Source organism: Triticum dicoccoides, chromosome 2A (assembly GCF_002162155.2).
Source record: "Triticum dicoccoides isolate Atlit2015 ecotype Zavitan chromosome 2A, WEW_v2.0, whole genome shotgun sequence".
Lineage (NCBI taxonomy): Eukaryota > Viridiplantae > Streptophyta > Magnoliopsida > Poales > Poaceae > Triticum > Triticum dicoccoides.
Window position 1 is genome coordinate 211,027,458 of NC_041382.1, and position 27,164 is coordinate 211,054,621.

The following is a 27,164-nucleotide window of genomic DNA, read 5'->3' on the forward strand; positions in this document are numbered from 1 at the left end:
AACTATTATCTACTATCCATATACCACTTGTATCACCATCTCTTCACCGAACTAGTGCACCTATACAATTTACCATTGTATTGGGTGTGTTGGGGACACAAGAGACTCTTTGTTATTTGGTTGCAGGGTTGCTCGAGAGAGACCATCTTCATCCTACACCTCCTACGGATTGATAAACCTTAGGTCATTCACTTGAGGGAAATTTGCTACTGTCCTACAAACCCCTGCACTTGGAGGCCCAACAACGTCTACAAGAAGAAGGTTGTGTAGTAGACATCAAGCTCTTTTCTGGCGCCGTTGCCGGGGAGGTTAGCGCTTGAAGGTATATCTTTAGATCTTGCAATCGAGTCTTTTAGTTTCTTGTTTTATCACTAGTTTAGTTTATAAAAGAAAACTATAGAAAATGGAATTGAGTTTGTCTCATACGCTTCACCTTTTTAATATCTTTCGTGAGTATGATGAAAGGATAATTGTGCTCAAGTGCTAGAAGAAGAAATCTATAAAATGTTTGGCACTAAATATTTGAATGATGATCATGATTGCAATGTTGTTAGTATGAATTCCTTGAATATCCATGATGCTAATGATATGCAAAGCCACAGGCTTGGGGAAGCTATGTTTGATGAAGATGATATTTTTTGTCCTCCAAGTTTTGATGAGCAAATTTATTATGATGAAAGCATGCCTCCTATTTATGATGATTATATTAATGAAAGTAGATTTGGAGAGGTCATGACTTTATTTTGTGATGAATCCACTATTCCGGAAGAGGTTCCAAATGATTATGAGAACAAAGTTGCTATCTATGATGATTATTATGATGACTTGTATGCTACAAAGAATAATGATATCCATGAAACTTGTCATCATGATTTTAGTTTTCAATTGGATTATGCCTCACATGATAATTATTTTGTTGAGCTTGCTCCCACTACTATTCCGAATAAGAAGAATTTTGCTTATGTGGAGAGTAATAAATTTTCTATGCTTGTAGATCATGAAAAGAATGCTTTAGGTGCTGGTTATATTGTTGAATTCATTCATGATGCTACTGAATATTATTATGAGGGAGGAATATATGCTTGTAGGAATTGCAATAATATCAAGTTTCCTCTATATGTGCTTAAAGTTTTAAAGTTATACTTGTTTTGCCCTCCTATGCTAGTTGATTATTGTTCCCACAAGTTGTTTGCTCACAAAATCCCTATGCATAGGAAGTGGGTTAGGCTTAAATTTACTAGTCATATTCTTCATGATGCTCCCTTTATGTTACAATTCTTATCCTTTATGTGAGCATCATTGAAATCATCATGCCTAGCTAGGGGCATTAAACGATAGCGCTTGTTGGGAGGCAACCCAATTTTATTTTTGTTCCTTGCTTTTTGTTCCTGTTTAGTAATAAATAATTCATCTATCCTATGTTTAGATGTGGTTTTATGCTTTTAATTAGTGTTTGTGCCAAGTAGAACCTTTGGGAAGACTTGGGGAAAGTCTTGTTGATCATGCTGTCAAAAACAGAAACTTTAGCGCTCACGAGAATTGCTGCCATTTTTATTTGGAGAGTGATATTTAGTTAATTATTTTTGCATATGATTAATAGATAACTTCCTCAGGTGCAGCAATTTATTTGGGAATTTTATGAGTTCCAGAAGTATACGTTTAATCCAGATTACTATAGACTGTTCTGTTTTTGACAGATTCTGTTTTTCATGTGTTGTTTACTTATTTTGATGAATCTATTGCTAGTAAAATAGTTTATAAACCATAGAGAAGTTGGAATACAGTAGTTTTAACACCAATATAAATAAAGAATGAGTTCATTACAGTACCTTGAAGTGGTGATTTATTTTCTTATACTAACGGAGCTTACGAGTTTTCTGTTAAGTTTTGTGTTGTGAAGTTTTCAAGTTTTGGGTAAGGATTCGATGGACTATGGAATAAGAAGTGGCAAGAGCCTAAGCTTGGGGATGCCCAAGGCACCCCAAGGTAATATTCAAGTACAACCAAGAGCCTAAGCTTGGGGATGCCCCGGAAGGCATCCCCTCTTTCGTCTTCGTTCATCGGTAACTTTACTTGGAGCTATATTTTTATTCGCCACATGATATGTGTTTTGCTTAGAGCGTCAATTTATTTTGTTAGGATTTGCTTGCTGTTTGAATAAAATACCAAGATCTGAAATTATTAAATGTTAGAGAGTCTTCACATAGTTGCATAATTATTCGACTACTCATTGATCTTCACTTATATCTTTCGGAGTAGTTTGTCATTTGCTCTAGTGCTTCACTTATATCTTTTAGAGCATGGTGGTAGTTTTATTTTGAAGAAATAGATGAACTCTCATGCTTCACTTATATTATTTTGAGAGTCTTAAATAGCATGGTAATTTGCTTAAAATCCTAATATGTTAGGTATACAAGATTAATAATAAAATTCTCTTATGAGTGTGTTGAATACTAAGAGAAGTTTGATACTTGATAATTGTTTTGAGATATGGAGATGGTGATATTAGAATCATGCTAGTTGAGTGGTTATGAATTTGAGAAATACTTGTGTTGAATTTTGTGATTCCCGTAGCATGCACGTATGGTGAATCGTTATGTAACAAAGTCGGAGCATGATTTATTTATTGATTGTCTTCCTTATGAGTGGCGGTCGGGGACGAGCGATGGTCTTTTCCTACCAATAAGTATGAACGCTAGGCCTTATTTCCACACATTGCAATACCGTTTACCTCACTTTTATCACTTGCTACCTTGCTGTTTTTATTATTTCAGATTACAAAAACTATTATCTACTATCCATATACCACTTGTATCACCATCTCTTCGCCGAACTAGTGCACCTATACAATTTACCATTGTATTGGGTGTGTTGGGGACACAAGAGACTCTTTGTTATTTGGTTGCAGGGTTGCTCGAGAGAGACCATCTTCATCCTACGCCTCCTACAGATTGATAAACCTTAGGTCATTCACTTGAGGGAAATTTGCTACTGTCCTACAAACCTCTGCACTTGGAGGCCCAACAACGTCGGTTGTGTAGTAGACATCATATTGTCCCCAAAGAAGGCCAAAAAAAGAAAGCCCAAAAAAAGAATAAATAAAAAGGGGCAATACTACTTTTTCCACACTTGTGCTTCGAAGTAACACCATGATCTTCATGATAGAGAGTCTCCTATGTCATCACTTTCATATACTAGCGGGAATTTTTCATTATAGAACTTGGCTTGTATATTCCAATGATGGGCTTCCTCAAAATGCCCTAGGTCTTCGTGAGCAAGCAAGTTGGATATACACCCACTTAGTTTCTTTTTGTTGAGCTTTCATATACTTATAGCTCTAGTGCATCCGTTGCATGACAATCCCTACTCACTCACATTGATATCTATTGATGGGCATCTCCATAGCCCGTCGATACGTCTAGTTGATGTGAGACTACCTTCTCCCTTTTTGCCTTCTCCACAACCACCATTCTATTCCACCTATAGTGCTATGTCCATGGCTCACGCTCATGTATTGCGTGAAGATTGAAAAAGTTTGAGAACACCAAAAGTATGAAAGAATTGCTTGGCTTGTCATCGGGGTTGTGCATGATTTGAATACTTTGTGTGGTGAAGATAGAGCATAGCTAGACTATATGATTTTGTAGGGATAACTTTCTTTGACCATGTTATTTTGAAGAGACATAGTTGCTTAGTTAGTATGATTGAAGCATTATTATTTCTATGTCAATATTAAACTTTTGTCTTGAATCTTTCGGATCTGAATATTCATACCACAATTAAGAGAATTACATTGAAATTATGCTAAGTAGCATTCCACATCAAAAATTCTGTTTTTATCATTTACCTACTCGAGGGCGAGCAGGAATTAAGCTTGGGGATGCTTGATATGTCTCCAACGTATCTATAATTTTTGTTTGTTTCATGCTATATTATATCCTGTTTTGGACATTATTGGGCTTTATTATACACTTTTATATTATTTTTGGGACTAACCTATTAACCGGAGGCCCAACCCAGAATTGCTGCTTTTTTTTCCTATTTTAGGGTTTCGCAGAAAAAGAATATCAAACGGAGTCCAAACGGAATGAAACCTTCGGGAACGTGATTTTTGGAATGAACATGATCCAGAGGACTTGGACCCCTACGTCAAGCAATCAACGAGGAAGGCACGAGGTAGGGGGGCGCGCCTACCCCCCTCCCCCCAGGCGCGCCCTCCACCCTCGTGGGGCCCACGCTGCTCCACCGACGTACTCCTTCCTCCTATATATACCCACGTACCCCCAAACTACCAGATACGGAGCCAAAACCCTAATTCCACCGCCGTAACTTTCTGTATCCACGAGATCCCATCTTGGGGCCTTTTTCGGAACTCTGTCGGAGGGGGTATCGATCACGGAGGGCTTCTACATCAACACCATAGCCTCTCCGATGAAGTGTGAGTAGTTTACTTCAAACCTACAGGTCCATAGTTATTAGCTAGATGGCTTCTTCTCTCTTTTTGGATCTCAATACAAAGTTCTCCCCCTCTCTTGTGGAGATCCATTCGATGTAATCTTCTTTTGCGGTGTGTTTGTTGAGACCGATGAATTGTGGGTTTATGATCAAGTTTATCTATGAACAATATTTGAATCTTCTCTTAATTCTTTTATGTATGATTGGTTATCTTTGCAAGTCTCTTTGAATTATCAGTTTGGTTTGGCCTACTAGATTGATCTTTCTTGCAATGGGAGAAGTGCTTAGCTTTGGGTTCAATCTTGCGGTGTCCTTTCCCAGTGACAGTAGGGGCAGCAAGGCACATATTGTATTGTTGCCATCGAGGATAACAAGATGGGGTTTATATCATATTGCATGAGTTTATCCCTCTACATCATGTCATCTTGCTTAAAGCGTTACTCTGTTCTCTTGAACTTAATACTCTAGATGCATGCTGGATAGCGGTCGATGTGTGGAGTAATAGTAGTAGATGCAGGCAGGAGTCGGTCTACTTGTCTCGGACGTGATGCCTATATACATGATCATACCTAGATATTCTCATAACTATGCTCAATTCTATCAATTGCTCAACAGTAATTTGTTCACCCACCGTAATACTTATGCTCTCGAGAGAAGCCTCTAGTGAAACCTATGGACCCCGGGTCTATTTTCCATCATATTAATCTTCCAATACTTAGTTATTTCCTTTGCCATTTATTTTACTTGCATCTTTATTTCTCTTTATCATAAAAATACCAAAAATATTATCTTATCATATCTATCAGATCTCACTCTCGTAGGTGACCGTGAAGGGATTGACAACCCCTTTATCGTGTTGGTTGTGAGGAGTTTATTTGTTTGTGTAGGTGCGAGGGACTCATGCGTGGCCTCCTACTGGATTGATACCTTGGTTCTCAAAAACTGAAGGAAATACTTACGCTGCTCTACTGCATCACCCTTTCCTCTTCAAGGGAAACCAACGCAGTGCTCAAGAGGTAGCACTTGGCCCCTCACGAGGATCTTGAATCGTGCTGCTGAAACTAGGCCGTACCGGGCTGCTGGTGGAGCCACACCATGGGCCGCAGGCAGGCAAGTCTGGGTACCCCCGTTCCCAGGACGCCGACAAGTTCAAAGAAAAGTTCAGCCACCTGTGTCGCTCCCCTTTTAATGTTTCCATTGGCATCGATCATCGTTGCATCTGTGGAGTGTGCCACTGGATATGTCTCCTTCTCAGACCAGTCTCCCTGCTCCCGTTCTGTCTGTGCATGGCCAGCACCCCTTTCGGAGCATCCACCCCCTCTGTTGCCTCTACCTCCACCCGCTCCCGGGCCCCGACCAGCGCCCCTGCACCATTCTGCCCAGAGGTTTTTGAAGACCAAAGTTGATGAAGCATGTATGCCATTGCCACACTCTTTATAAAGGTGCCCGAGGAGGCCGCAAACGGCGCACCAATCCCCGGTAAGCTTCGTAGTCGACTATAAAGATCCCCTATTTTTTCTTGATAACCAGAGAAATGATATTCTTCAAGGGTTTGGTGACATCTATCTTCACCCTTACACGGAAAAAGTTCCTCTCGAAGTCTTGAGATTTCTGCTCAGCATAAACAAATTAACCCACTGTTGATGCCAAAGATTTGATCAAGTGAAAGAACAAGTCTGGTAGGTCATGAATCTGGATCCACATCTCAATATCGTTGAGCTATTGTTGAGGGTCTAGTGTATCCATCATACGGTTCATTCACTACAGCCTTGTCATCGAACATCCAAGGCCCTTCTTCCATTACTCTTTCCAATCACCCAAACACAAGAATTGAAGAGTACAGAGATTATCCTCAAGTGGCCCGAATTTTACCTCTCGGGCGTGGTCCCGGGCTACCCTCATGTTTTTATAGAACCAATACTAGGAGTAGGGCTTGGTCATGTGGACATGCGCGATCATCATCCATCTTGTAGCATCCTCTGGGATGTGGTCATCCTCCACAACAACATCATTCAGATCATCCTCGCCGAGACCCAGCTCCTTCATCATCTTCTCCATGTCACTCAGAGTCGCGCGCGATGTCGAAGTTGATCTCTCCATCAGATTCTCTTGCTCGTGAAAAAACCTTGGTACCGCAGGCAGGAGAAACCCTAGTCACGCTCACCTAAGACCACGACGAAGATGTCAAAGGGTGAGGGAAGGGGATCGAAGATCTCCACGAGGAGCCACAAGCGTCGTCAGGGGAGAGGAACCCTAACGAGAGGGAACTTACGCGTCTATTTTTTGGCGGCTGCAACAAATCATTCGGATGATTTCCTAGGGAAATCAGTCGGGTCGGGCGTTTTTGGATTCATCCCCTCACAGTTGTTGGATCTGGTCAACGCGTCGGACAGGTCCTTCTCCTCTCATCGTAGACGCAGCAAAAGCAATGACCGTGTCGTCGTGGGGAAGAAGCACCGCCTGGCTCGTAGCAGGAGTCGTGCCCCTCGCCGGTAGCGCAACGACGCTCCACCGGCGAGCACCGCCATCGGCTCGGCGGTGCTCCATCGCAACACCCGAACGCCAGTCGCATGCTTCGCTACGGTACCCCACCGCATGGTGGTGCTCCATCGGGCACCCGAACGGCCGTCCATGCTTCGCTGTAGCGCCCACCACGTGGTGGTGCTCCATCGCAGCATCGGCTACTGTAACATTTCCCATTGCAGCACCTGATGGTCGTCGGCGAAGCTTCAATGCAGCGCCGCCGCTAGGGCGGCGGAGCTCCATCGTAGCACCCTGACGGCCGCCGCATGCTCCACTGTAGCGCCCCGCCGCGCGGGTGTTGCTCCATCACAGCACCGGCTACCGTCGCATCTCCCATAGCAGCACCCGATGGCTGTCGGCGAAGCTTTAGTGCAGCCCCACCACAAGCGCGGCGGTGCTCCATCGCAGCACCGACGACCTCCCCCCACACACGTGTCTTAGCTCCATCACAATATCCCACTATGCGTCGGTGGCTTCATTGCAACACTCCCACCTGCAGCAGCGGCCTGATTTGTGCGTGACGGCAGGACACGAGCTGCCGGAGCGGAGAAATGATGAGATCCATGAGCGGGGGAAAAGGTAAGGGATGAAGCAGAGGAAAACATGTGGGTTGTGCGATGTGTAGTTCGTGCGAAGGGATAAGGAGAGTGGACAGCGGTGCACGTGACACGTGTTGAGCAGAAGGAGAGGTTTACGGGAGGAAGAAATCAACCTGTTGAAAGCAAACGTTTTCCTTTTTTTAGTGGGGGAGACGTCTTTTTTTTAGGGGTAGGCGTCTATTTTTCTTAGGCATGCTGCTCAGGTCACCAGGCCCATAATCTTTAGGCCCATTCGTTCCGGAGACTCAGTTGTCCGTACTCGTTAACCTCGTGCTCCTACCCCCCTGCTTCATCCTTATCTCGGCGCCGGAGCCCACGACCGCTTCCCCCCCTCACCATCTCAACCCCGAAATATCCCCCAATTCCGACGCGACCGCGAAACCCTAGCCCCCCGGCAACCTTCGCTGGACCCGGAGAGCCGCTCCGGCGCCATGGCATCCCCGGAAGGATCAAACTGGGTATTCGACTGCCCTCTCATGGACGACCTTGCTGCCGCCGACTTCGCCGCGGCATCCACAGGAGGCTTCTACTGGACCCCGCCGATGCAGCCGCAGATGCACACTCTTGCGCAGGCCGTCTCCGCCACCCCGGCTCCCAATCCCTGGTATGTAATTGCGGTTTCTCCTCTTCTCAGGCTCGATCGCGCCCACACGCGGCTGTTCTCCAGTTTATACATTCCGTGTCCTGATTTGCTGCCGGTGTCTCTATGTTATCACCTATAGCATAAACCGATGCGGTTGATAGCATAATTGTTGTGTGTGATTGTAGATTAGTAAAACACTACAGAGTATGTGGTATTTGCATCATGGACTAAAGATTGCATGTTCTAGAATTACTTACATGAGCGAGCATCTTTGTTTGTGTATTAGTAGTTGACTTTGCTTGTCTCATTGGTGTTGGGTTAGAGGAGATGGTTTTGCACATGAATTTAAATGGGTCTTGTGGAAGGTGCATGGCAGGACGGAGTGTTCAGTATGTCCAGGGCTCGTTTGGTTCGGGTGCATATACTACATATGCAGTGCATAGAATGCATACACAGTTTCACTCTTATTCGAGGAAAGTATAGTTTCCTCCTAAAATCCTCCTTGATGGATGCATATCCTCCTAAACTCTAAAACCAGATTATTTAAACCCTGAACTTTGCAAAACTGGTATATAAATGTCACCCCGAGCAGTTTTGGGGAGAACTTAGTTTTGATCTGATTTTTTTTTTCACTTCGTCAGAAAGTTCACAGGCATTTTTGGATCTCTTGTCACTAGAATTTGCCTAGGGATGGAATAAGATCGAACCTTCTCATAGTTCGCGATGCGCTGGATGGAGGGATCTCCAGAGACGAGCACCGGCTCGGCCTGCTTGATGGCCTTGTGCAGGTCCCTCAGGTGTCCCCAGTTTGGCTGCCTAAGCAGACCTGCGCACCATGACAACAATGGTTTCAGACAATCAGAGTACTGGTCGCGTACCATATTCGTCGATTGGTGCATCATGGTCGTAGCTTGTCGTGGCGATGAACAGGCCATCGGCGGTCCGGTCGAAATTTGTTCCTCCATGGTACTGAAAAAAAGATCAAATGTTAGGTGTCTCTACAACTTAAAACCGAAACATCGAGTGACAACATGTGGTAGTCAGCATCAGTTGCTCACCATGTAGTAGTTGACGAAGGACCCGCACTTCTGAATGAACCTTACCACCGCGAACGCCATGTCCTCCACCGGCCGGTGCGGCACCGCGCCACCAAATGCCGTGAACCTTACATCAATCGACATATTCGATCGTGTCAGCAATGTCGTGACATGCTTGCTGTGCAGATTGCAATTCAAGTGCTGTTTGTCGAGAAATTTTCACGCTTCATGCAAACTTACCATCCAGGCCAGGCCTCGGTCCACATGGTAGGCTTGCTGTTGGAGTTGGGGGTGAAGTAGTTGCAGTAGAAGCCATTGCAGGCATCTTCTTTGCAGCCATCACGAATCTATTCATCATTACCCAGGGAACAACTGACAAATCTGTCAATTTTATAGAAGAAAAGGAACGAATTAGCACAGAGTATATATTTTGTGGTGCCAGTACCAGGCTCCAAAGTTGGCAGCTTGATTTGGTAATGTGATGTCCTAACAGAAGCATGTGCCCAGTGCGAGAAAGCGAAGTGGTTAAATTAGCTGGCACCGCAATTTGCTCTTTGCCATTGCGCCATGGGCCATGGCATTGACAGCAACTGTGAGACGAGAACGAGAACGAGAGGGTGTTGTAGCTTACCGTGGCGTCGGGGGCGTTGTCATGCTTGCACATCACCCACGGCACGCTGGCGTTAGTGGCGACGACCATCTTGGTTGCCCAGTTGGTGTACGGCTTGGCGCAGACGCCCATCGCCTACTCCATGTACCCGTCTCCACCTGGGCAAGGATGATGGGGCCACCCTGCCACTCGAACAGCCCTCCGACTTAATCATTGACACGAGCTTCTCCACGAACGTCTGCATCGCCGCCTGCGTGCATGCATGTCCACAACTCAATTCTGTCAAATTCAAAACCTGATTTCCTAAGTTTCGCCACAGCAGAAGAAAATCAAAATCGCGTCATTCGCCTGCGTCTGTTGTAATTCAGCCAGAAACTTGAATGGACCGTGTCAGTCCAGAAACTGATGCCTGGCACGTACTTGAGTCTTCTTAGTCACCGCCGCGCCCGACCGCGACGTGGTTCTCTGCCCGGCGCTCCCTTCCGCCGTGCTCGCGCTGCTGCGACTGCTCTGGCCACCTCGCCGCCGGCTCCGCCTGGCCTGCCCAAGTGGTACCTCCGGTCACGCAGGTGAGGAGAGGAAGAAAAAATCAGATCAAAACCACCTTCAATTCTCCTCAAAACTGCTCAGGGTGACATTTATACCGGTTTTGCAAAGTTCAGGGTGTAAACAATCTGGTTTTAGAGTTTAATTAGGGGGATATGAATCCATCAGGGAGGATTTCAGGGGTAAAACTATACTTTCCTCTTCTTATTTTGGATCACTGGATGAGCAAGGGCAGAGTTCAAATGAAAAAGGTTGACATGGTCATTGGCATTGCCAACATTTGGGGATGTATACCCCTAATTGTTTTCTTTGATTACTGAGACGAATTTATGTCTGATAAAGCTAATGGTATCAGATTTATGTGCTCGGGGTTTGTATTTTAAGTGGTCTGAATTTCCATAGCAATACTATGTAAAATAGATCATGCTACATGTTACTTTGTGTCGGATATCGAGCAGTCTCATGTTACTTTGATGTATCAAGGATCAGAAAGAAAATGGGTGAGATGAGGGTTGTTTTGGTGACCCATATGTTGGAATTCCAGCATAGCTGAGCAAGTATTGCTGATTTATTGGCATATATGTTTCCATCTTAAGAAATTATTTATGGTTACACCTTAGGGCATGACTGCCCTTTGGTTAATGATATTTCTCTGAGTTGTCATATTCGCTGCATGAACAGAGGCAGCCTCCTGTGTTGTTTAGATGTAGAACCATGCTTCTTTTTTTCATTCCAGTATTTCACCTGCTGTAGGTTATCTGGTAAATTTGCCCAAGCCTTATTATATTGCCCTTGCTACGCTTGTCTTTGAAACTTATGATTTTGCACTATATCATGATTTTGACATTCTTAACTGCAAATGTGCTTTTCACCAGTGCTGAGTCTTATTTTGGCTTTGCAATGCTAATGTTGCTGCTTATTATTGTGCAGTATATTGTGAATTTTACATTCTTATCTGTGATTTACTTTTTGCCAGTGCTGAAATCAATAGCTCTGTTTCGGTGGACTGGGACCATGCCAAAGGACAACCGAAAAATAAACGGTTTGTTTATGTCTATATGCTTTGTTCGGAGTCCCTGAATTCGGTATTTTCTGTTGAATGTTTCCAACTTAGCACGCAATTGCAACAGTCCTAGGTCAGAAACTGGTGCTCAACCTAGCTCCAAAGCATGCAGGGAGAAAGTGAGAAGGGACAAGCTAAACGAGAGGTCTGCCAGCAATTTCATTTTGTTTATTCTATTAGAATTGTTTTTGTTGTAGCAGCATTTTTGTCTTAGGTTCAATGGAGCTTATGGTCTTCTGCCTGTTAGGTTCTTGGAATTGGGTGCTGTCTTGGATCCGGGGAAAACACCTAAAATCGACAAATGTGCTATATTAAATGATGCTATCCGTGCAGTAACTGAATTGCGTAGTGAGGCAGAGAAGTTGAAGGATTCAAACGACTCTCTCCAAGAGAAGATTAGAGAGCTAAAGGTTTTTATTGTTCCACTTAACTATTTTGTATGCAGATGTGTGTCCATATACTTTTTCTTTATGTTCTGAACTTATATTTTCTGTTCCATACAGAAATATATCTAATGTTCACACAAGCTTTTCTTAATCTGTTTTTTTGGGGTGCCAAGGACTACTGTTTATTGAATCCATAGGCTTTTAGATGAGTAGATCTCAAGCAATCCATCAGCTCTTAAACCTGCTTTATTTATTTTTATTAATTTCTGTTTAAACATTACTTTCTGATTAATAATTGGTATCAAAGATTCTTGTAAGGTATATATTTGTGGTAAATCTTTAGTCCAAACAAATTGATTCTTAGATCCCTGGATTTTGCAGGCTGAGAAGAATGAGCTGCGAGATGAGAAGCAAAAGTTGAAGGCGGAGAAAGAGAGCCTGGAGCAGCAGATTAAGTTCATGAATGCCCGTCAGAGCCTCGTACCACACCCTTCTGTCATCCCAGCTGCTGCATTCGCTGCCGCCCAAGGCCAAGCGGCAGGGCACAAGCTGATGATGCCTGTAATGAGCTACCCAGGATTTCCCATGTGGCAGTTCATGCCGCCTTCAGATGTTGATACCTCGGATGACCCCAAGTCATGCCCTCCGGTTGCATAGGCCAGCAAGAATCATTTCCCTCATCTATCTCATGGGGAAGGATGGCTAAAAAGCCTTCCGTTAAAGTATATCTTACTAGTCGTCAGTGTTACTATGCAGAATCCGTTTAGTGTTACTACTATGTAGTTAAACCAAGAACCGAACTGAAGCTTGTATCACCCGGGGACATTTGATTATCTTGTGACACCGTTGTATATTGTTAGTAAATAAATACCATCCGTTGAAGCAAATGGCGATTGGACGCCATAGCATTATCGGCTTGTTACTTTGTTTGACATGTTGCCCGTGATATTTATTTTTTGATGCATAACATAAATAGGTTGTGCTGCAGGTCAAAATAAAAATAAAAATAAATAGGCTGTGCTAGCTATTAGTTGGTCTTCTTGCATCCACTTGGCCTACCAATTCTTCCATGTGAAAACGCATTGCAAAGTCCAGGTGGAACCAGGATGGATGCACCTGTGGTGTGTATGTTGTGTTGGGTAATGGGTACAACGTGACGACCTCTCTTAGCAAGACGTGCCCTCTACTCATCTTATACAGTATATACTAATAAATTTGTTCATGTTCTCCTGCAATAGTAGTTTAGAATTAAAGCTCATATTTGTATCTTTGTAATTTCCAGCTAGTTACACCGTCTTTAACATTTTGTTTTTATCTAGTGCGTGCATTTTATAAAACTAAACTGGATCATGTCCATTCCGTGTTCCTGGCGCCTCCAGGAGCAAATATGCTAGTACAGCAACACAACTTTCATAATCGAAAAGATAGACTGAAAACATTAGGAGAATGGCTAGGGGACAGTCAACTGAATTTAGAACTACCATAATCGAAAAGATAGACTGAAAACATTTGGGGAATGGCTAGTGGACAATCAACTGAATTTAGACTCCGCATCTGTCGATTTGCCCTCAGCCGTTGGATGGAAAAGAAACCGTCAGACCTTCTATCTCCTGAAAACATTGTTCATTGTCTTCTGCCTCCTGACCTCGATCTGAACCACTCACAACTGCCAGCCGAACCGTCTGCCCACCGCCGCCCATCACCGGCGGCGCTTCCCGCCTCATTGCCTAGCCCTCCCCTCAACCGCCGTGCTGCTGTCACCCTTGACCATCCCTCTAACCCATGCGATGATCAGTTTCTTTGGGGGAAATTGCACCAGCCCCCACACCTCTAAGATAAATAATGGGGTCACTTGCCTACCTAAGACGACAAGCTCCTTCCTTCACATGAAAATTGACGAACCCAAATTCTAAATTCAGGCGACTTACATAAGCTATTGTGCACATTAATCTGAGTTTTTTGTTTGTGGATAATTGACGCAACCAAAGCTGATCAAAATGTAGTATCAAATTGCTAAATGTAGTACTAGCATATTACGAAGATCGGCTTCAAAATGAGGTTACATAGTAGGGAGCTGTATCCACACATCAAGTACAAGGAATTAACACCAGTAAATAAAGCTTAAACAAGAAAGAAAGCAAAAAGCCTTTGGTAGAAAGAATAGTTAACCACGCCTCGAAACGAATACTCATACCACCTTGTGTACGTACGTACGTGCATATCGTACAACGGTAGCTCGAACTAGAGCGTCCGTAGAAATCGTCCGTTTGTTGCTTCATCGTCAACTTACGCGGCAATGGCCACAAGAGCAGCGATCGCAAGCCCGGCCAAGGCCGCCGCCGGCTGCTGATACCGCGGCGCGGACGCAGACGCGGCCGCGGGCGTGGAGGTGGTCGGGGCGCCCGCCGGCGCGGCCTTGGCGTCGGCGTAGGTGTCAGCGGGAGGGGAGGGGAGCGAGGCCGGAGAAGGGGCGGCTGCGGCCGCTGCTTCTTCCATCTTGGCGGCGGTGGCGGCGTCGTACGGCACGGTGCTGATCTTGAGGTGCATTGTGCCGTTGGTGCAGTGGCGGGGGATGCCGCAGATGAAGTAGCGGGTGCCGGTCTCGCCGAGCTCGAAGGTGGTCTTGCCGCCGGAGTGGGTGGAGATGGGGCTGCCCGTGGCGCAGCTGCCGTAGTCCGCCTCCGTCACCTCCAGCACGTTGTGGTACGGCTCGTACTTGAACGCTGCCATGTTGATGCACGCGGCCGGAGTTATACCACGCTGCCCTACCGTCGAGAAGAAAACATGTAGAGTGTAGATCATAGGAAGTTTGTGCACGTACTTATGGTGTCGCCGACCATGAAGACTTTGTCGGTGATCCACTTCTCGTAGTCGACGTACGTGTCCCAGCCGAGGGAGTCGTCGACCGTGTAGTCGATCGCCAGCGCCGTCGTGGCCAACGCCGCCACCGCCATGACGGCGAGCAATGCTCCGGAGCTGGCCTTCATGTCTCCTCCGCGTAGATCCAAAGGACACGAAGTGGATTGTTGGTGGATGTTTGGTTCTGTGATCGTCTTGAACGATATTGCTACAACCAGACCAGGGTGGGGGTATATATACCGGGAGCTAGAACAAGCAAAGACTTTCTCTTCTAATCGTTTTTTAATTTTATTCCAGAAAAAAAGTATGTGTGTTTATGGCCTGCCATGAAACATGTACTGTAGGAAAGAGGAGAGATTGCAGGGTGATTCGAATAGCTGTGCTCCGTTCAATTAATTGGCAAATTTGGAATCCAAAACGATTGATTATACTGTACATCGCACCTGGTTCATTCTGGAGCCGTGCTAAGTTGACTCCCGATCCTTAGCCACACAAAAGTATGCTTCTCTTGCAGTAGCTCCAATTGGAAACTACTCAAATAATACGAGGATATGAGCACGAACAGTTGAGATTTTAATCTTGTGAAATCATATAGAGTTGCATAATCTTGTGAAGAAAAAACAAATTTAAGTTTTCTTGACATATTTTAGCTGGCGAAGTTCAACGCAATATAGATGAGTTGACATGCGAGATTCTCAGTTAATTATTGGTGATTCCTTCTACGTGAGCACAAGTCCCTTGCTGCCTCCGTACCCGGGCATGACTCGCCTGTTAGTGCCTTCGTGCTTCCCATGATCGATCGATACATTATACATGGCCGACCTCATGACAAGTTGTCATTGCACAGATCTTGCTTTCTCGTTTTCTCTTCCGCACTCTTCCAGATTATCATTTTTAATTGTAGTTTGTTTTAATGCACTAACTAACATGCCTGCCTCGTTTTTTTTTGGATAGAGACACCTTTTTCTTTTCTAGCTCGTCTGAAGGGTTTCCTCCACATGTAGCTACTGGCCAGTCCATTTTCGTCTTTTTTTTTGTTTTGCAGTTTTAGAATGATTAGGTTTTCTTGACGGGTTTTTGGATCGATTAGGTCGTGCTCGCTTGCTTCTCCCGACTTTTTTTGTTTTTTTGTATCCTTTTATTCTTTATTTCGGTTTTTTGTTTCTTCACCAACTTTCTCATTTTTTCTGTTTTTCTTCATATCTTTCACTTTTTTTTCTTTGTTTCTTTCTCAGTTTTCATTTTTTTGTGCTGTTCTTCCCTACTTTTTCTTCATTTTCATTGTCCTTTCTTGCTTTTCATCGGTTTTCTTTGTTTTCTTTCTGTTTTCATTCTTTTGCATTGGTTTTCTATGGTTTTTATTTTTCTGTTTTTAAAGTTTTTATTAGGTTTCTTTTTTCCCTTTGTTTATTTGTTTTTCTATTGGATTCTTTTTGTTTAACACATGTCAACTTTTTTGAGTACACATTCATCATTTTTTGTATACATAAGAAACATATTTTATGTAGACGTTTAACATTTTGAAATGCATGATTAATATTTTTTAAAAAACTAATATTTTTCATGTCTACTTTTTCCATACACATTATACATTTTTGGTATATATCTAATACATATTTTGATACTCCCTCCGTTCCAAAATACAAGATTGTAATAAACTTTTTAATACATGTTTAACATTTTTCAAATACAAGATTAATATTCTTTAAATACATTCTCAACATTTTTTAATACATAGTGAACATTTTTAAAATTGCAATAAACTTTTTTTTAATTCACAATGTACATAGTTTGTGTGCATCATGAATATTTTTATCTACATGTTTAACATTTTTTAGATACAGAATATTTGTTGTACAAAAGAGTATACAAATATTCTTATGTATACACATTTTTAACATCTTTTGTGTACACATGTCAACGATGCTACTTTTATTTAATATTTGTTGTACATTTTTTGTGTACACCGGTGACGTGCCTCGTTGCTCCCCATAGGGCGATGCCTTGAAGGTCTGGTCTTTTGTCAATTTGTGGTGGCTTTGACGGCTTTGTAGCCTCGTCGTCAACTAGGCGTTCACGACCTGTGAAAAGTTGGAGCGACGGCTTCGAAAATCTCTTGCACGTAGTTTTGGTTTGGGTTGCTTGGACAACAGAGCCATCAACTAGGCTACATTGGAGCCAGTGTGGAAGTCGGAGTGGTGCTTCAATAATTGGTGTCGGCTTTGGTTGCTAGGCAGATGAGCCATCGACTGGGCTAGTGTGCGGCCTCAGGGCCGTTGTGGATGTTGGAGTGGCGGCTCTGGAACCCGGTGTTGTGCTTTAAGATGTCGTCTCTGGTCTCTTTGATGACAATGTCGTCGGTTAGGCCGGTGCACACCTTTGGGACTAACGTCTGCATGTGTCATGAATGTATCGATTTCGATCAGTTTTTCTTGTATAAACTATCAATTCTTTTCTTCTTAATGAAAAGACGAAGCTTTTGGACTGTTGCTCAAGAAAAATATCTTGCTTGCAACAGGCAAAGTAGTCTGCCTCGCCGACAAGGAGATGTTTTGGGCCTGGCCCAAGAAGCATGTTTTTTTCTTTCACGGGGATAACAGGCCACAGCTTTCTCCTAGCAAGAACACTCGGTTTTCTTCTATGAAACATTTTTTGTTTTCTCAATTCTGCATATATTTCAAACATATTGAAAAAAATATGAACATTAATTTATTTCAATATTTTTTAAACGTATAATTTATTTACAATGTTCACCGGGTATTTTAAGAAGTTCAACTTGCATTAAAAATATCATCGTGTATATAAAGTTGAAAAAAATGCTCACATGTATATAAAAATGTTCATGCATTTAAAAATAATAATTCACGTGTTATTTAAAATAAACAGTGAACTTTTCTAAAATACACAATGAATATTGTTGAAACAAACAATGAATAATTTCTAGATACACGATGAACAATTTTGGAAAACAACAAACGTTTAAATACATGATGAACACTTTCTAGGTACAAGACGATGAACATTGATTAGTACGCAATGAGCATTTTTAAAGTATGCCGAGTAAAAATTTAAATATACAACCTTTTAAAAGTACATGATGAACATTTCTTAATAAACGGTAAAAAATGTAAATACATGTTGCACATTTCTAAATACACTATGAACCTTTCTATAATACATGATGACCATATTGTGAAAACACTATGAATATTGTGAACCACCCGTGGTTCAAGTTCTAGATTTGACACTTATGCTCGCATTTTCCTTGATCATCTCATGTGTATTTGCAAATACAAGTTCAATCATCTCATATGTCAGTTCAGTCTCTTAGAAGTGCTCGTATAGGTATACATTTGTATGAGCATCTGCATCTGTACACTATTTTCTATATGTGTTGAACAAAAAGATAAAAAATAAAAAAATAAAGAAACAAAAAGCGAAGAAAACAAATCAAAAGGAAAAAAATACCTGGAGCAACCGAGAAAATCAGAGTTATTAGTTTTACTAGACTTGAAAAGGCTGGCATCCTCATATATCTCTATCTTTACTTATCTTTACTACTTAAAAATAATGTAAGATCCCCGTTTCACCTTTTTCCCACCACCCCTTCGTCCAACTTTTCATTTACATGATAATCAATCATCTTAATTTACTTATCTTCTGAATCAATCCCATTATCAAACTTCTAATCAAAATATAAGGTAATTCACGAGCAGAATTTGATGAACATTTATTTACACAATCGCATTGTTATTGACAGGTAAATCACAAACTAACGCACTAGAATATTTATATCCCACTGCAACGCACATGTATCTCTACTACTTATACTACTTAAAAAAACGTAAGATTTCCGTTTCACCATTTTTTCCACCACCCATTCGTCCAACCTTCCATTGTATATGATAATCAATTATCTTAATTACTTACATTCTGAATCAATACCATTTTAATTTACTTATCAAACTTCTAATCAAAATATAAGGTAATTCACGAGCAAAATTTGATGAAAATTTATTTACACAATCGCATTGTTATTGACAGGTAAATCACAAACTAATGTACTAGAATATTTATATCCCGCTGCAACGCACAGGCATTGTTCTATATTATTTAAAATATAGTAAGTGCCCTTTTAGGCCGAACACGCGTCGTTCAACTTTACGTATGTTCCCTGCCCTCTCTTTGTTTTGAATTTTCAACTTTACGTATGTTCCCTGCCCTCTCTTTGTTTTGAATTTTTTTTTCATCTTCACGTATGTTCCCCACCTTCTCTTCGTTTTGAAATTTTCCTTCCTAGGTTTTTCACCGTTTTTTCTTCAAAACGTCCTAACTGTCCGCATTTTATTGACTTATACCAAATAAAATTATGGTTCTTATCAAATAAAATTATAAATTTATTTAGGTAGGTAAATCACGTGCAAGATTTGATAAAGCATTTATTTACACAATCACATTAATATGTGCACATAAATCACAGACTAAAGTACCAGAATATGTACATCCCGTTGTAATAATTTAGTTGAGCAGAAAAATTGGCATTCTTTATAATCTATCACGCCATACATCAGCTTTACCATGACTTTTGTTCCCCACTCTTGCCAGTTGCAATCCCTATTAATAGCATCTTAGCAGTTCTACTTACATCCACATTGCAAAGATTCAGTAATAGACACCGATACAGCAGGGCCTCTTCCTCCTCCCAAGATCATTTCCAACAAGTTAAGATACTGACATACTGTACCGTAAGAAACACTATACACAGCTGGTTCAGTTAACTGCTTCAAACTATACAGGACTCATCTTGGCGAAAGCTCCGTGATTGACACTTGGTTCGAAGACATCACAGTTGAATTTTCCGTGAGCGGATATGCTTCCGAATAGGCAGTCGAGGTTTCACTGACACTGACCTCCTGGATGCAGAATGCCGGCCTGGACAGAGAAGGGAGACGGACGGTGTGGCTGCTGAACATGATATTCACCGACGACATCGTCGGCCTGCTCGCCGGTTTCCTCTGCACGCACAGGAGCCCGACGTGGATGCACTTGAGCACCTGGTCGACGGGAGGGTGGTTGCTCAGGGATGGATCCATCAACTCGACGACGTTTCCCCGGGTCCAGTGCTCCCATACCTGCAGCAAATTTTGCAAGGGTATTCAGACATTGTTACCAGAAGCTGGCCGCGTGCAGAGTTTACGGACAGGCTTCAGGTGCTCACAAGATTCAAAAGATCCACGTCTTGCTCAGTGTTATATGAGCCACTGTTTCTTCTCCCTGTGATGATCTCCAGGACCAAGACGCCGAAGCTGAACACGTCCGACTTGACGGAATACTGACCGCGCATGGCGTACTCCGGGGCCATGTATCCGCTGTGACAGAAACAGAACCTTACAACCCGACTAAAAACTTGGTGTTTTGTCAGACAAAATGTACTCGACATGCTTACTATGTGCCGGCGATACGACGAGTCACATCTTCTGACTGATCCCCTCCGAATATCTTCGCTAAGCCGAAGTCGGAAATTTTAGGATTGTAATCGACATCTAGTAGTACATTGCTCGCTTTGAGGTCTCGGTGAACTATCTTCAGTTGAGAATCTTCGTGGAGGTATTGCAAGCCTCGAGCGATTCCATTGATTATCTTGAACCGCTTTCCCCAGTCTAGCTCTTTGTTTTTTTCAGAATCTGTGGTTCAAACAAGTGTATCATTGTAGCATAGATTTTACTATTAGTTACGTGAATAAAATTTCAAAGCAAAAAAGAAAAAAATATTAGCGAGAAAATCTTACCAAAAAGAATCATATCAAGGCTTCTATTGGGCATATATTCATAAACAAGTATTTTCTCTTGCTCTTCCAAGCAAACACCAACAAGTCTCACAAGATTCTTGTGGTGAAGCTTGGCAACCAGAACCAGTTCACTCTTCAGCTCTCCTATTCCTTGTCTGGAAGTCTGACCAAGCCTTTTCACGGCTATTTCTTCACCGTCAGGTAGGACTCCCTGTCAAAGTAAAGATACTTAGTCCTCTGCAAAAAAACATAACTGACAAAGCCACTTTTTCTCCCCCCGAAACATAAGCTATACATTGTGTAGTTCTGTACCTTATAAACCATACCAAACCCTCCTTTACCAAGCATTTTGCTGTTGTCAAAGTCATCGGTGGCAATTCTCAGTGTTGCTAGATCGAGAAGAAGCGAATCGATGTGTTGAATATCATCTGAGGTAGCTGAATATGTTGAAGAATAAGTAGACAATGATGAAAAACAAGGTTTTGAGCTCTTTACGAAATATACGATTCTGCTCCAATGTACGGATAACCTTTGGTATTAAGATTTAAGAAAGTGATAACATACTAAACAAGTTCTACTATGCACTGATTTAATCACCATCTGATGGATAATCAATTGAGTCATCACTTGACTGGCTATTATTCCATAGTTTAAAGTGCTTAAGAGGCCTTACAAGGTAGATACGCATCTTCTTCTGGTCTTCTCTTCCTCCAACAGAAAAAGTACACCACAGCGATGGACAATATCACAGCAATTGTAGGCATCAGAATAGCTAGAACTTTACCTGCACTATTTCTCTTTTTCTCTGCAAGTAAATATATACCATCAAGACGGTATACTTGTTAGTTATAACGTCAATCGGAATCTTGTAGTACATATATTAATATGGATCGGAGGGAGTAGGATTTTCCTAAGAAAACCTTGTGAGTTTCAGAGCACAGAAACCATTTGCAAGATTGTCTGTATTTAAGGGTCATGTTGTTTTTGTATTTGCATCACACTGGCAATTAGTTAGCTAGTTTGCACATGTATATAAATATAGTTGAGCAATTCTATAACTGACACCTCAAGTACTCTGACGAAGCCTTGATTCATGTCTTATGATGAGCAGGAATGGAACAAGCCGGTGGTGTTAACTGATTCAGAATCTATATCAGGATAATTCTGTTACTGATTAAATCCTGTTTTTTTCACAGAAAGTCGAGAGGAACTCCCCCTTATTCCTAAACGTAATCATTTGTTGTTGCATGTTCTTACATATGCACGCCATTGCACATCAAAGAACCAATAAAATTCAGATTTTATAACTGCAGAAAAAAACTTGGGAGGAAATGATTTCCCTTCTTACAGCCAACTCACCTTCCCCTCCGGTCACCGGTGGCGCGGAAGCAGGCGGGCTCTCTACGAACTGCGGAAGCTGCACCAGCGGACGGCCGGGGAAGAAAGGGTACACCTCGTACCGGAAGTTGCACCACACCCCGAACATGCCCCCTCCTGTCCTGCCTCTGAACAAGTTGGGCAGCTGCCCAATTATGATGCTGAGGCAGCTCCGGCAGACGTCCGCCGTCTTTTCCTGCGCGCACTGCGCCAGCGCGTAAATCGTGGTGTTCCTCCTGTCGCCGAAGCCCTCCTCCCCCGTGCCGAACCTCCTGGAGGAGTCCTCCACCGCGTGGTCCGCGGTGGCGTTGAGGAGCAGCCCGACGGCGGCGTCGAACGCCGGCGTGGCCACGACCCGGGAGCGCAGGAGCGTGTAGGTTGTGACGAGGTAGTCGTCGTCGAGGAGGAAGTTGCGGTTGGAGAAGCGGAGCTGGCAGAGGTCGTAGAAGATGATGACGTCCTTGTAGAGCGGGCACGCCCGCCGCGCGCCGCGGAAGGCGGCCGCGACGCAGGCCTCGCAGGCGGAGGCGTTGGCGACGTCGCCGCGGCAGAGCGCCTGGCCGTAGACGATGTCCGGCACGTCGCCGACGTCTCCGGTGGCGTAGAAGGCTGGAGACAAGGAGGCGTTCCTGGGGAGGGTGGCGGAGAGAAGATCGATGTTGGCCCGGTAGGTGGTGTTCTGCATGTAGTTGCCGCTGGGGGGATAGGGCCCGCAGATCGGCCACGGAGGCGGCTCGTCATCGGCGGCGGCGAGTGGCGCGTGGAGGATGGAGAGGAGGAAGGTCGCAGCGACGCCGTAGTCCAGAGTTGATCTTGACACTGACCAGTAGTCCAGAGCGCCGTAGCTATGTAGAACACCTGACGCAGAAAAAGGCCAAAGAAACAAATGGTCAAGCCACCTCAATTGACCAATTCCACCATGCGCCACGCGACCTAACCGTATCAGATCACGACCTCACTCTACTCATCCTACTCCTTTCGCCATCAGCTGCTGCGCCAAGGCAGCAACAGTTCGATCGTCAGCGTCGGCCGTGGAAAATCCACACTTCTATTTACTTGGAAACTACCAGTACGCCCGTACTGTACCTCTACTCCGCGATAGCACCCAGCAGCTCAACTCCATGGCGATGGCGGCCATGCGCATGCGACGCAGTCTTGCTCTCCGTTACCACCTCGCCGCCCTCCTCCTCCTCCTCCTCGCGTTCCTCAACGCGCCGCTCGCCGGCGCGCAGCCGCTGCCGTGGCAGCTCTGCGACGCCGCCGCCGGGAACTACACGGAGGGCAGCGCCTACCAGGCCAACATACGCGCCCTCGCCGGCGGCCTCCCCAGGAACGCCTCCGCGTCCCCGGCGCTCTTCGCCAAGGGCTCCGCCGGCGCCGCGCCAGACGCCGTCTACGCGCTCGCGCTCTGCCGCGGCGACACCAACGCCTCCTCCTGCGCGGCCTGCGTCGCCGCCGCCTTCCGGAACGCGCAGCAGCTCTGCGCCTTCAACCGGCGCGCCACCATGTTCGACGACCCCTGCATCCTCCGCTACTCCGCCCACGACTTCCTGGCCAACGTCACCGACAACAGCGGCAGGTTCGTCGCGTTCAACGGCAACAACGTCACCGCGGGCGCGGCGGCGGCGGCGTTCGACGCCGCCTCCGGCCGGCTCGTCAACGCCACCGCCGACTATGCCGCTGGGGACCCGACCCGGCGGTTCGGCACGGGGGAGGAGGGGTACGACGCGACGTACCCCAAGATTTACTCGCTGGCGCAGTGCACGCCGGACATGGCGGCGGACGACTGCCGGACCTGCCTCAGGGACATAATCGAGAAGTTTACCCCGCAGTACTTCGTGGGGAAGCCGGGCGGGAGAGTCTTCGGCGTGCGATGCAACTTCCGGTTCGAGACCTACTCCTTCTTCTCTGGACGCCCACTGCTGCAACTCCCGGACGTGCTGCCTCCTGCACCGGCGCCAGCGCCAGCGGCGGCCGAAGAAGGTGAGTTTCTGAAACAAAAGTGACTCTTCAGGCGCATATGATTGCTGTTCTTTCGTGCTTGATTGGAGTCACTTGGATGGTGGAACACTTCTCTGCAGTCTGAACTACACTATGACTGATGCGCGCCTTGTCTGAAATTCACATCATTTGTTTGCAGAAGGAAGAAGAAATAGGACAGGATTGATCTTGGCCATCACACTACCTATAGTTGCTGCAATGCTTCTCATTTCAACGTGCGTTTGCTTCTGGAGGAGGAGAAAACCGGCAGAAAGAAAGCCGTCAGTACCACTACCATGTAAGCCACTAGCCCCTCTACTCTTAACACCGTCAATTTATCAACTGGCCTAGCAGCAGGGGAATGGTGATTCACTGGTTACCTAAATTTACTCAAAGTCCAAGTTCATGATGGTCTCTTAATACTGTACTCCCTCCGTAAAGAAATATAAGAGTGTTTAGATCACTAAAGTAGTGATCAAAATGCTCTTATATTTCTTTACAGAGGGAGTATTAGTTAAACACGCACCAGCGATTCAACCAATGATGCACTCGCACTAGCTGAAAAGCAAACATTCTAACTACCGGAACCACTCATGCTCAATTGACTGCATTTCAGTTATACGCTGATCATTGTGCACCCTCCTTGTTGCTACAGATTCAGCTACTAATCCAGATGACATCCAAAGCATCGATTCCCTCCTACTTGATCTATCGACGCTGCGGGCTGCAACAGATAACTTCGCCGAGAGCAACAAGCTTGGGGAAGGAGGGTTCGGTGCGGTTTACAAGGTGCCAATCAAACATTCATATAGTGGTATTACGCAAATTTCATGTTGGTTGGTTGTTCACATCTTTGTTGGCCGGATTGCACAGGGTGTCCTCTCTGAAGGTGAAGAGATAGCCGTGAAGAGGCTGTCACAGAGCTCCACGCAAGGGATAGAAGAGCTGAAAACAGAGCTGGTTCTGGTCGCTAAGCTTCAGCACAAGAACCTTGTGAGGCTCCTTGGCGTTTGCCTGGAAGGACAGGAGAAGCTGCTCGTGTACGAGTACATGCCCAACCGGAGCCTCGACACCGTTCTCTTCGGTACTACGTACTACGTTCCATCAGTTCTCTTCGAACCGCAGCAGTAGGTGTCACGTACTGGCTCCGGGTTCTGATGGTCGTTTCCTGGTTGTTCCGTTGGCAGATGCAGGGAAAAGCAGGGACCTGGACTGGGGGAAGCGGCTCAAGATCGTGAACGGGGTTGCCCGGGGCCTGCAGTACCTCCACGAGGACTCCCAGCTGAGGATCGTCCACCGGGACCTCAAGGCCAGCAATGTGCTCCTGGACTCGGACTGCAACCCCAAGATCTCGGACTTCGGGCTGGCGAAGCTGTTCGGCTGGGATCAGTCGCAGGCCGTCACCAGCCACATCGCCGGAACGTAGTAAGCACGCACAGCATTTCGTTTAGTACTACTAGCCAATGCGTAGACGTTTATTTACACGACGATTTGGCTCGTGTTGCACGCAGCGGATACATGGCGCCGGAGTACGCGATGCGCGGGCAGTATTCCGTCAAGTCGGACGCCTTCAGTTTCGGCGTGCTGCTCCTGGAGATCGTCACGGGGAGGAAGAACAGCAGCTTCGCTAGCCCGGACTCGGAGCCATCCCTTGACCTCTTAAGCCTCGTGAGTAGTACTACTTCTGATTTCTGCTCCTCAAGATTATATATGACACAAAACTGTCGCAACATTCTTGGCACATGCATGCAGGTATGGGAGCACTGGACTAGCGGAACAGTCGAGAAGCTGGTGGATCCGTCCCTCGGCGGCCGTTCGCCTGGAGGCCAGATGCTGAAGCTGGTCAACATCGGCCTGCTGTGCGTCCAGGACAGCCCCGCCGACCGGCCCACGATGTCGGCGGTGAACGTCATGCTCAGCAGCAGCACCGTGTCTCTGCAGGCGCCGTCGAGGCCGACGTTCTGCGTCGACGACATGGAGGGTTTCTCGGGCATGTACTCGGGTGCGTATCCAGGGGGATCCCAGTCCACCGGGGACAGCAAGCCCCAGGCAGCGATGTCGCCGTCGCCGAACGAGGTGTCACTCACGGAGATCGAACCAAGATGATGAGCGCGTAGGTTAAACCCAAGACAAACTCGCCGTCTCCATCGCATATATAGTCCTGAACCTGCTTGTAATAACTTAATCAGTTAATCTCCTGGATCATTATCTATGGTGGTTGTACTAGCTTGCGATAATGTTTCACGGCTTACTAGTAGTATTTTTATCAGAGAATGTTAGTGGTACTATATTTTCTTTGTTCTAATCAGTCACTTAGGGACTGCACTTGCTTCAGGGACAGCAAGACCACTTCATAGCAAATCGAAGTTCAGTTTTGTTGTAGTAAACCTGGCAAATCGAAGTTCAGTTTTGTTGTACTAAACCTGGCAAATCGAAGTTAAGGGCCTCTTTGATTCGCAGGATTGTTAAAATAAAGGAATAGGAAAAATGCAGGAATAGAATGGCATGTCCCACAATATCCTATAGGATTTGAAAGAATGTTTGATAGCGCAGGAAAAACAAAGAAATTCTACAAAAAAGTTTGAGTGGATGGAAATTTTCCTTCAAAATGTAGTACAAATGGATCCTATAGAAAATTTTTATGGATGCCAATCCTACGAATCAAACGAGCATCACATGAAAAATTCCTAAGGGTTCAAATCCTTCAAAAATCCTATACAATTCCTTTGAATCAAAGGAGCCCTAAATTGTCTGAACAGAGGCCACAAGCGTTAGAAAGCCGAGAATAACTGTTGGTGAGCCCAGTGGACTGGACAGGTGAAGATTCATTTTCGCGATCGTTGCGCACATAGTCCAGATTTGCCGAGGTAACCTAATTAATAAGCAAATTGTTGCAAGTTGTACATGTAGTCAAGATGGCCGAGTTGGTCTAAGGCGCCAGTTTCAGGTACTGGTCCGAAAGGGCGTGGGTTCAAATCCCACTCTTGACATTTTCTTTTTCTTTTAACCTTTTTGTCCTATTTTTTGAATTGATGGCCCATATACTAAAATATGTAGATTTTTATTTTTCAATCTTTTGAATTAAATGGCCCACAGCACATGAATACTAAAACAGTACATACGACTAAATACAAAAAATGAACATGACATGAATACGAAAACATTTTCTTTTTCTTTTAACTTTTTTTGTCCTATTTTTTGAATTGATGGCCCATATGCTAAAATACATAGATTTTTATTTTTCAATCTTTTGAATTAAATGGCCCACAGCAAATGAATACGAAAACAGTACATGCGACTAAATACAAAATATGAACATGACATGAATACGAAAACATTTCCTTTTTCTTTTAACTTT

The 27,164-nt window shown here is 44.6% G+C and overlaps 4 protein-coding genes and 1 non-coding gene across 5 annotated transcripts; 3 read left to right on the forward strand and 2 right to left on the reverse strand.

The window, feature by feature from the left end:
• The first annotated feature begins 7,875 nt into the window (after positions 1-7,875).
• On the forward strand, positions 7,876-12,731 carry LOC119354257 (transcription factor ILR3-like). Its single transcript, XM_037620969.1, has 5 exons — positions 7,876-8,181; positions 11,330-11,395; positions 11,484-11,561; positions 11,664-11,826; positions 12,184-12,731. Exons 1-5 carry the CDS (start codon positions 8,009-8,011, stop codon positions 12,457-12,459), a joined length of 756 nt encoding a protein of 251 aa, XP_037476866.1. The 5' UTR covers positions 7,876-8,008; the 3' UTR covers positions 12,460-12,731.
• A 1,090-nt stretch (positions 12,732-13,821) lies between these two features.
• LOC119359290 (blue copper protein-like) lies at positions 13,822-14,847 on the reverse strand. The gene is made up of 2 exons (XM_037625555.1): positions 14,624-14,847; positions 13,822-14,525 (listed from the first exon to the last, which is right to left on the reverse strand). The coding sequence occupies exons 1-2, from the start codon at positions 14,787-14,789 to the stop codon at positions 14,089-14,091; spliced, it is 603 nt and encodes a 200-aa protein (XP_037481452.1). The 5' UTR covers positions 14,790-14,847; the 3' UTR covers positions 13,822-14,088.
• Positions 14,848-19,183: 4,336 nt separating this feature from the next.
• Positions 19,184-22,949, reverse strand: LOC119357791 (cysteine-rich receptor-like protein kinase 6). The gene is made up of 8 exons (XM_037624622.1): positions 22,913-22,949; positions 21,809-22,684; positions 21,123-21,254; positions 20,762-20,886; positions 20,450-20,660; positions 20,108-20,345; positions 19,880-20,030; positions 19,184-19,793 (listed from the first exon to the last, which is right to left on the reverse strand). Exons 1-8 carry the CDS (start codon positions 22,947-22,949, stop codon positions 19,461-19,463), a joined length of 2,103 nt encoding a protein of 700 aa, XP_037480519.1. The 3' UTR covers positions 19,184-19,460.
• Positions 22,891-26,094, forward strand: LOC119354258 (cysteine-rich receptor-like protein kinase 10). The gene is made up of 7 exons (XM_037620970.1): positions 22,891-23,809; positions 23,967-24,104; positions 24,462-24,595; positions 24,680-24,890; positions 24,994-25,231; positions 25,318-25,474; positions 25,559-26,094. Exons 1-7 carry the CDS (start codon positions 22,948-22,950, stop codon positions 25,910-25,912), a joined length of 2,094 nt encoding a protein of 697 aa, XP_037476867.1. The 5' UTR covers positions 22,891-22,947; the 3' UTR covers positions 25,913-26,094.
• A 621-nt stretch (positions 26,095-26,715) lies between these two features.
• TRNAL-CAG lies at positions 26,716-26,796 on the forward strand. Its single transcript has one exon. It is a non-coding gene; the product is annotated as a tRNA-Leu (tRNA).
• Positions 26,797-27,164: the final 368 nt, after the last annotated feature.

Coding starts and splice junctions, on each gene's coding strand:
- LOC119357791 (XM_037624622.1), bottom strand. CDS start 22,949: ATGGAGTTGAGCTGCTGGGTGCTATCGCGGAGTAGAG. Junction 20,887..21,122: donor AGAAGATGCGTATCTACCTT/GTAAGGCCTCTT, acceptor CAACATATTCAG/CTACCTCAGATGATATTCAA. Junction 20,346..20,449: donor CCTTGATATGATTCTTTTTG/GTAAGATTTTCT, acceptor TTTGAACCACAG/ATTCTGAAAAAAACAAAGAG.
- LOC119354257 (XM_037620969.1), top strand. CDS start 8,009: ATGGCATCCCCGGAAGGATCAAACTGGGTATTCGACTGCCCTCTCATG. Junction 11,562..11,663: donor AGGGACAAGCTAAACGAGAG/GTCTGCCAGCAA, acceptor TCTGCCTGTTAG/GTTCTTGGAATTGGGTGCTG. Junction 11,827..12,183: donor AGAAGATTAGAGAGCTAAAG/GTTTTTATTGTT, acceptor TGGATTTTGCAG/GCTGAGAAGAATGAGCTGCG.
- LOC119354258 (XM_037620970.1), top strand. CDS start 22,948: ATGGCGATGGCGGCCATGCGCATGCGACGCAGTCTTGCTCTCCGTTAC. Junction 24,105..24,461: donor GCCGTCAGTACCACTACCAT/GTAAGCCACTAG, acceptor TTGTTGCTACAG/ATTCAGCTACTAATCCAGAT. Junction 25,232..25,317: donor AGCCACATCGCCGGAACGTA/GTAAGCACGCAC, acceptor TGTTGCACGCAG/CGGATACATGGCGCCGGAGT.
- LOC119359290 (XM_037625555.1), bottom strand. CDS start 14,789: ATGAAGGCCAGCTCCGGAGCATTGCTCGCCGTCATGGCGGTGGCGGCG. Junction 14,526..14,623: donor CATGGTCGGCGACACCATAA/GTACGTGCACAA, acceptor TCAACATGGCAG/CGTTCAAGTACGAGCCGTAC.